Source organism: Panicum virgatum, chromosome 3K, assembly GCF_016808335.1.
Source record: "Panicum virgatum strain AP13 chromosome 3K, P.virgatum_v5, whole genome shotgun sequence".
NCBI classification, from domain to species: domain Eukaryota; kingdom Viridiplantae; phylum Streptophyta; class Magnoliopsida; order Poales; family Poaceae; genus Panicum; species Panicum virgatum.
Window position 1 is genome coordinate 8389285 of NC_053138.1, and position 9259 is coordinate 8398543.

General features: G+C 46.3%; 1 protein-coding gene and 1 long non-coding RNA gene across 2 annotated transcripts; both read left to right on the plus strand.

Moving 5' to 3' along the window:
- Window positions 1–4800: 4800 nt before the first annotated feature.
- On the plus strand, window positions 4801–8890 carry LOC120697306 (tetraspanin-3-like). Its single transcript, XM_039980476.1, has 2 exons — window positions 4801–5605; window positions 8117–8890. Exons 1-2 carry the CDS (start codon window positions 5072–5074, stop codon window positions 8462–8464), a joined length of 882 nt encoding a protein of 293 aa, XP_039836410.1. The 5' UTR covers window positions 4801–5071; the 3' UTR covers window positions 8465–8890.
- Window positions 5649–7688, plus strand: LOC120697307. The gene is made up of 2 exons (XR_005684428.1): window positions 5649–6926; window positions 6974–7688. It is a non-coding gene; the product is annotated as an uncharacterized LOC120697307 (long non-coding RNA).
- Window positions 8891–9259: the final 369 nt, after the last annotated feature.

Here is a 9259-nt window from a genome sequence, read left to right on the forward strand (position 1 = left end):
TAATGCTACCATCTTTCTAATTTATTTCATCATATAAAAAAACAAGCATCCGAAGTAGTACTACGTACGTACGGAGTACATGTATACATCGATGCCGACGGCCCGACTGTAACTGTAACCACCCTCGTGCACGAGTAGTCAAGGCAGAAGGCGGTGTCGTGCCGACCATGCCTCGGCGCAAGCAGACCGAAATAACTGAGAGAGATGGATGGAGCAGAGAGCAACCACATTATCCATCTATCCTCATGGAACGGAACGGATTGGCACAGCCGTTTCCTTTTCTTTACGTGCAGGGGCGTTCTGGTCAACTTGTTGTGTCGTCCTAATGTGTAGCTAGATCGACACGTGGCGCTGTCGGCCGGCTGCGGCAAGGCAGCTGCCAAGTTGCGCACTACTACTGCGCCTGCGATGATGTGGGCAGGCGCGTCGCCGTGTCGTCCAACTGGTGGCGCGTCACGCGATTAAACAAACCACATGCATGTCTCGGTGGTTTGGATTTGGATTACCCCGCTAACCTCGTCACTTATGCAATCATTGTTACTTGCCGGCACCACTGCCACTAGCTTATTGGACTTGTATACATGTACTTAAATATGCTTACCAGCAAGGCAGTAATTATTCAAGACTCAACTGGGTGAACGTCGCGCTTCATGAAATGATGAAGCCATCACGAAACACTAATCTACAATAATCATCTAGTTGCCTAAGGTCATATTTATTACTCGATCAGGGTGAACGGATCCCACCATTTTTCAACCCGGCTTCTCTGGCTGAGAAACCTCTCGAATCCTAACCCATTCTTGTGCGAGTGCCAAACCTTACGGCAAACACATCGAAGGAGGTTTTCTAACTCACAGACGGAAACGGAAATTCACTCCAACTGAGGTTTGAATTCCAGACCTGCGGGGGTGCTATATTGAACCCAACTAACCAACTCGGCTAGTGGGTCCTAAGTCACTTTTTATTGTAAATTTGAATCGAATATTGTGAATACTCTATTATTGTATTGTAAATTATAGTACACTTTTTAGGTTTGTTCTAAGTCGGCCTCCTCCAAGTTGACCGAGTATGTAGAAGAAGCAATAGTGAAACACTAATCTGTATAATCATCTTGTCACTAGTGCCCTAAGGAACTGCTAGCTACGAAGCACTTAAGCATACGATTCTTGTGTTTCCGACTTAAGTAGATACCTTGGAAAGTACCGATGGTCAAAATGTGACCATATTTTGGTCAAAGCGCCAGGTATTTGTTACCAGCAAGTAGAGTACTTTGTTGCTCAGTTTTTAATGATTGGTTTTATTTTAAGTTCATCGTTTAACATTTTATTCTCAACAAATATACATTCGCAAATATAGTTCTACAAATACAAATTTTAATACAATTTCATTTAATATTTTACAATGAAAATCGTTGGCCAAAGAGGGAATGCAAAAGTAATGCATGCATGTAGATGTAGTCATTTACGCCCCTCACTTGTAATCATCGTTACCCGTACCTAGTGACACTAGCTTAACGGAGCATACTCCGTATTTAAGTACCAGCTGACTCGACAGATTTACTAATAATTTTTTTTGAACGAACAGGCATGAGATTGTGCCTATTTCATTAATAGAGAAGAGAAGAGCAGATTTACTAATAAATGGATTGGTCAACACTTGCAGTCAGGAAGCCACCGTCACGCATTAGTTCTTCATTACTATTTGGCCCGTGTTACATCCTAATCTGCTAGTTACAAATGTATTACTCCCATCTCGCGTACTTGATGATCCCACTCTAATTGTTCTTCTCCGAGAAATTCGACTTGAGTTTCACTTTGGACGGAGATATCTTCTCTAAATTCAGAGAATCCCACTGATCCTACCAAAGATCTACATGACATGGATGTTTCAGCAAATGGCCGAAAGCATAGCACTACATGTCCCCATGATATTTTTTCTTTTTCTTTTTTGAAAGGACATGATATTTTTTCTTCTTTTTTTATCCGTGTGTGTGTTGTCCCCACTGTAATTTGAAATTGAAATCCAAAGAAAGCCCATCCCTATTTTAAACCGTCCTTCTCATCTGCGTGAGCCACATGCTCTAACTTGTATATTCTGTAACACGATTAAGCTGGACATTTTTGCATTAGAGAAAAGGGAGAAGATGACTCCGGTGGCCATCAGTGGGGTCCACTCTACGATGTGGACGTAGGGTGCCCATGTTGCACTGCACCAACACGCGCAATCAAGTGGTTGTTTTCTTAGCGACTTGAGGAGTTTCTCAAACGTTTCCTTGTCGACCAATCTGATGCCAACTGTTTCAACGCGAAGCGGAGGAAGACGCAATTGCCTGGACAGATACGTTGCTCTGATGCTTCTGTCAGTCGACTGCACATGCAGGCCCATCTTCCTCCTCCGTCATTTCCAGGTGAAGCAGTTAGTTGATCCAAGTTGCGAGGTTTTGATTTCTGAAGCAGGCACACCCATCCCGTAATGGTGTGAAGAGAAATTAAGACCCTTGTTTAGTTGAAACGCAATTTTTTTTGCGAAATAATCTTACTAATTTGAAGTACTAAATGAAGTTTATTTACAAAATTTTTTGCATAGATGGGTTGTAAATCGCGAGACGAATCTAATGATGCTAATTAATCTATGATTAATTCAAATTAGCGGATGGTTACTGTAGCATTACTGTTGCAAATCATAGATTAAGTAGGCTCATTAGATTCGTCTCGCGATTTACAGTTCATCCATGTAAAAATTTTATAAATAGACTTCATTTAGTATTTTATATATGTGTCGAAATATTCGATGTGATTTTTTTTCGTTTACGAGATTTATGGATCGAGACTAAACAGGGCCTAAGGAATCAAAGGCCACATGGGGCGGTTGCTTAATCCAGAGATATTTCACAAAACGAGGAGGGCGTCATGTCAGCTGCAGCCCATGAGGGACGGCCAGGGGGCAGCAACAGGGAGCAGCGCTACAGTTACCCAAAAAGCAGGCTGGAGTTGTTCGGTAGCTCGAGCAGTCTCCGGTCCATCCAACATCTATTTTTCTCTCACATCACTCTAGTACCAGCTTTCAGTCACCAACCAATCAATAATATTTTTCTCTCACACCACTCCAGCCCTCCGGCTCCCATCCAGTGTGCTGATACAGATCGGATGAGAGAACTTCCTTTGTTGCAACGGGACGGGTTTTCGGGAAGCGAAGCAAGCAAGCTGATTTCCAGGACGTTGAACCCGGCACCAGAATCTGTTGCGTAGATTTTTGTCCTTGTTCCCGATGGAAGGGCATTCTCGTTTAGTTCCAAAAGAGTTTGTACGGTACCTTGTCACATCGAATTTTCGAAGACATATATGAAATATTAAATATAATTAAAAAAATAATTATTAATTACACAGTCTACCTGATTCATACGAAATGAATCTAATGATGCTAATTAATTCATAATAAAAAAATTAATTATTAAATAATAACGAAATACGGTACAATACTAAAATCCAAACTTTTTCACTATTCAAACAAGCCTCAGTTTGTTTTGTTCCTGCTGCTGCAAGCCTTCCTGTTTGTTCTTGCTTGCTGCAAGTGCCCTGGCTGATGATCTATCTAACTTATCCAATCACGTTGTTGTCAGTTCAGTTCAGTTCATTCATCAGCCACGGAAAAGTTGGAGAATGGAGCGTCACATCAACGCCGACCAAAGCATGGTCCGTCGAGACGTGCAGCTGCAATGATCGTTCGACTTCACATTAGAATGGACGAGTTCCGTTAGTTCATGATCACTCTGCGGATGGAAGGAAATCATGTGGCTACTATGGCCTCGCTTTCGCCAAACCCGCTTTAGCGCTCGTCAAATCCCGAATCCCCTCCCCTACTCCTACCTGCCGCGACTCTCTGCCCTGCTAGGCTATCTCCAACAATGAAGACCCAAAAAAGAGACCCATTTCATGTTTTGAATCATATGCACAGTAAATGAGTTGCGCCCCAAAATCTCGTCATCTCCAACAGCGAACGCAAAATCCTCTCCTCCCTTTCCCGCCGCCGCCTCTCCCTCCGCTCCCTCCCTCCTCCTCCTACGTGCGGCGCGGGCGGGCACGAGCCTGCTCGGCGCGGCGGCGGCGGCAGACAAGGGCGCTGCCCGGCGCAGGAGCTGCCCAGCGCGGTGGCCCCCCTCTCCCACCTCGCGTTCGACGGCGGCGACGGCCATGGTGTGCTCGTCTCCGGGCCATGGGGGAGCTCGGCCCCGGCGGCCTGGGGGAGCTCGACCCCGGCCGCCATGTGGAAGCTCAATACCGGCCGGCAGCAGCCTCACGGTCAGCGGCGACGACGACCATAGCGAGCTCGGCCCCGGCGGCCTGGGCGAGCTCGGTGGCGGTGACCTGGAGGAGCTCGACCTCGGCTGCCATGAGGGAGCTCAACCCCGGCCGGCAGCAGCTCCCCGCCTCGCTGTTGGCGGCGGTGATGGCCATGGCGAGCTCGGCCCCAGCAGCCTGGGCGAGCTCGACCTTGGCGCGGACATAGGGGAGCTCGACCCCGGCGCCATGGGGGAGCTCAACCCCGATGGCCTGGGGGAGCCCGCATCCCCGCAGCTCCGCGCCTCACTGTCGACGGCGGCCGCCCCCGCCTCGCCGCCGCTCCCCACGCGACGCCAATTTGGGTCGAGGAGAGAGAGCGCTAAATTTGGCTGTCCTCTTCCTCGTTACCCAAAATTTTTGGATCTTCCCTTTACCTATTTTGTTGGAGGGAGTTTTTTAACTGTAGAGCACCTAAAATGGGTATGAATAGCGTGATGGGTCTCTTGGTGGAGAGAGCCTTACTCCTCCCGTTTACTCCCCCCGTACAACAGCTCGCCAGCCAGCCTCCTCGACCTCGCTTAAAGCCAACCCAACAGGCAACAGCCCACTCTCTCCTCTCCTGTGGCCCCTCCCTCTCCCACGCGCAAGGCACAACACAAGGCAGGCAACGGCACATCACTTGGTGGAGCAGCTAGCCAGTTGGGAAGAGAGAAAGAGAAGCAGAGCAGGAGGGGGGAGAAGAGGAGGGAGGAGAGAAGAGCGGCAGCCAAGAAGAGGAGAGGAGGGGCAAGATGCTGCGTGGCGGCACGAGCGTGCTGGGGATCGTCAACTTCATCACCTTCCTGATCTCGATCCCCATCCTGGGCGGCGGCATCTGGCTGGCGTCCCGGGCCAACTCCACCGACTGCATCCGCTTCCTGCAGTGGCCCATCATCATCGTGGGGCTCGTCCTCATGGTCATCTCCCTCATGGGCTTCGCCGGCGCCTGCTACCGCCAGACCTGGCTCCTCCGCCTCTACCTCTTCGCCATGTTCTTCGTCGTCCTCGCGCTCCTCTTCTTCATCGTCTTCGCCTTCGCCGTCACCGACCGCGGCGACGGCCAGGTCGTCATGAACCGCCGCTTCCTCGAGTACCAGCTCTCCGACTACAGCGGCTGGCTCCGCGACCGCGTCGCCGACCCGGAGTACTGGGCCACCATCAGCGCCTGCCTCCGCGACGGCCACGCCTGCTCCGGCATGAGGCGATACGCGCGCGACCCCAACACCGGCATGCGCGTGCCGGAGACGCCCGACTTGTTCTACGCCCGCAACCTCTCCCCCATTCAGGTAACCGCCGTTTCTTGTCCTCCACCCCCCCTCCCCCCCCCCCCCCCCCCACACACACACACACAAATTCCTCGCCTTCTTCCTTCCTTTCTTTCATTCTTTCTCCCCAGAAAAGATTCGTCCTGTTCCTGCCAGCCTTGCTTTCCATGTGATTTGAGGCGGAAAAATCGCGGCTTTGTTTTTTCGGTTACCGAATAAGAGCGTGTATAGTCACGTTAATGCTCTGGAGTGCAGAGATTGGATATTTTACGAGTTCTGGAGCAATAAAACTTAGGATTTTGCTTGTCCAAAAAAAAAAAACTTAGGATTTTGCGATGATTCGGCGATTTAGTTCCATTATTCACTCCTGCTGCTCTATGTAATTTAGGGGAAACGAAGACTGCATTTTTGTGTGCAAAGACTGTTGATTTTTAATGTTACATAAAACAATATTTGAAGACGGTAAATAATCTACTGCAGGTTCTTCCTGAACCTGTGATTGCTTGTTGCAAAGGTTGCGTAGGATATTCCAGTTACTTCTACTCGGTACCACGTACCAGTGTGGATCTGATGAACTTTGCTTGCCCTTTTTATCAGCAGCGCCCTTTCTCAAGTCATGGCCTTCAGTATTTATTTGTTCACGCACCAGCCTGTACCTTTCAGAAATTATTAATTCGGCGGGCCTTTTGCTTGTTCCTGATTTGGGGCAAAGCAGCTAGAAGGGCTACTGACATGTCGGCCCCTTCGATTCCAGCATATACCTTTCTTCAAAAGCAATCCTTTTATTCGCTTTACATCATGGAAAGTAATTGCGTCGATAATTCTGTAGCCAGTGCCGTTAAGTACAGAAACTTTTGGTTGATTGGACTCAACTCATGTATGAGGAAACAAGTTTATCATCCATACTAACCATGATGGGGATAGCTTATCGCTAAATGTGAACAATATGCCCGAACGACAGTGTCCTTTTCTCATCGAACAAATCTGTACCTCTAAACTGTACATCTAAGACATTTCGCCAGTAAGTATCCCCTTGAATCGTTGGCCAATTTGAGTCATGTTGTATGTCATTTATTTCCTCCTTCCGTTACCACTGCAGTGCAATGAACAAGCAACACTAGGAGAGTAGGAGTTCACGCTATTGCTGTGGTAAGTAGAATCTGGTGTCTAGTGGTGAGGCTGAGGACATTGATAATGTCATTTTCCTAGCTTTTTCCTCATCTTTTTGGATACCAGACGACACGGAGGACCACAATATTTGTATGATTGAGGAATCAGGGCCTCTCTCAGCGTCCTACCAAATACACCAGTGTGACCAGAACGGCCAAAAGCCAGTTGCTAGGTGTCACATTTCAGAGTTGGAATTGGACCATGGAAGCCAGTTGCTAGGTGTCACATTTCTGAGCCGTATTCTCTATGCTGTCTTTTCTAACTGCCCAGTTTGTTGTTTTTCTTTTCATGGTTTACAGCCTCAAAAATTACTTGCAAATATCTATTGTCTTTGGCCTTTTAGCTGTTTGATTGTTTCTGTAGAGATGACACTCTACATTATGTGTTGCGTTTATAGTGAGACACAGAATACCCTATTGTCCATGTCAGATATAAAATGAGTAGGCCAGTGGGTTGAGTGCAAGGGCTTGTGAGTTGTGACAACCGTGTAATAGATATCCATTGCAGTGGGCAGGCAACCACCAAGTGTTTGTTAAATGGTTGGTTCTGCTGTGTTGTTAGTTTGTCTTTTCTTGTGCATGCACACATATAAGGACATTTAGTAGGTTCTTCAAGTTATAGTTAAACAGGCTTGGACATATTTTAAATGTTTAATTGGCTGCAAGAGTTTTTGAGTTCAGAGGCTGAGTATTTCAGGACTATGAGCTGGCATCAAGATCTTAAACAACATAATCCTTTCATGATATGCTTTCGTTTAGTTAGTAAAACTAGTTATGAATTTACGGGTGTAAGTTCTTTGTCTCCAAGAGTAACAGATTGTTGTGCGATTTCTCAAGATATGTTGGTGTTCATTTCAACTGTTGTTTGATGTAAATTTTCTTGAAGATACACTATTATTTTTATGTCTAAATTTTAAATGATCTACTGCCTGCAAGATTTTGAGTTCAGAGGCCGAGTGTTTCTTGCTAATGAGTTGTCTTCAAGCTCATACTCCCTCCATTCTCTTTTGATACTCCTATTTTCAAAATTGAATTATTCTATTTTGATAGTCCTATTTGAGTTGAAATCTTGGGAATAGTATGGTTGGCCGTTTGATTCCTGTGCAGAGTAACTTCTCTAGAAAAAAGATTAGTTTATATATTAGTATAACATCAAAACCGAGGAGTCGTAACTAAGGAGATGATAAGGTTCTTCTTCTTGGTAATTGTACCAAGATGAAATAGGACTATCAAAATAGAATGGAGGGAGTAATTGGTAAAAGTAGTTTCTCTGTTTTCATGGTTGAGTTCTTTTTCTCTAAGAGCAACTGATAGCCATGTGATTTCTCAGAATACTAATATCCATTATGATTGACTACTGCAGTCTGGATGCTGCAAACCACCATCATCATGTGGGTTCACCTACAATAACGAGACATACTGGACACCAAATCCCGGTGTCCCGGCGATCAGCGATCCGGATTGCAACAGGTGGAGCAACGACCAGCAGACGCTCTGCTTCCAGTGTAACTCGTGCAAGGCGGGTGTCCTGGCGGGCATCAAGAAGAGCTGGCGCAAGGTGGCCATCCTAAACATTGTAGTGCTGATCATTCTCGTTATCGTCTATGTTGCTGGCTGTGCTGCGTTCCGTAACGCCAAGAGGATCGAGAACGATGAGCCCATCGGCATGGCGCGGATGACCAAGTCCCAGCCGAGCAGGTTCCAGTTCTAGACTGCCGTGGGAGGTTCGGAAGTTTTTGCCTTGTACAAATGACCACACTGGGTGGTGCTATGGCTTGGCCTTTGTTAGATCTTACTGAAATGTGGGGTCAACTACATTTGGGTGGTGAACAGGGAAGGAGTTCGCTTATCAAAAAGTTTAAGTGGTTTATTTTTGTGCTTGCCTTAGTGTTTAGGGTAGGTCTATTATGTATTGGGTGCAAAAAAGATGGGATCTGCAAGAAACAAGAGTACTTCACTTAGGAATGTATTGTTCTGTATGGGAGATTTTTATGTCATCTTTCCTAGAAGAATTTGTCATCTTCTGCATTCTAGAAGATAGTGTTACGATGGTACCATGATGGAATGTACTCTGAATTTCAAGATTGTATGGCAACTGGAGCTTTCAGTATGACGGTCGCAAAATTTGAATGTTTCAGTCGTTTTCAGGGCCAGGATCGTAGTATATATATGTTGTGTCAATTTAAACTTAACAAGCCTCGACGGTGGATGCACGGTATAAGATGGTTTATATTTTTTACGCGGTTGCCATTTTCAGCTAGGCCAGGGACTTTGTGGGTCTTCATTTGAACCCCCAATACTTCTTTTGTTTCCTTGAGGGAGCCTACAAAACCATTTTGTTTTCCTTGATATGGCGAATACTGGAGCTCACAGTATGATGCTTCACAAAAATGTTAGACTGCTCATGCTGCTGCGGGCTCGTTTTCTATTTGAGCTTTGTGAGACATTTTCCAAGATTTTCCTCAAGATTTCTGCATGGTATTTGATTTATTTTATTTTATTTGAG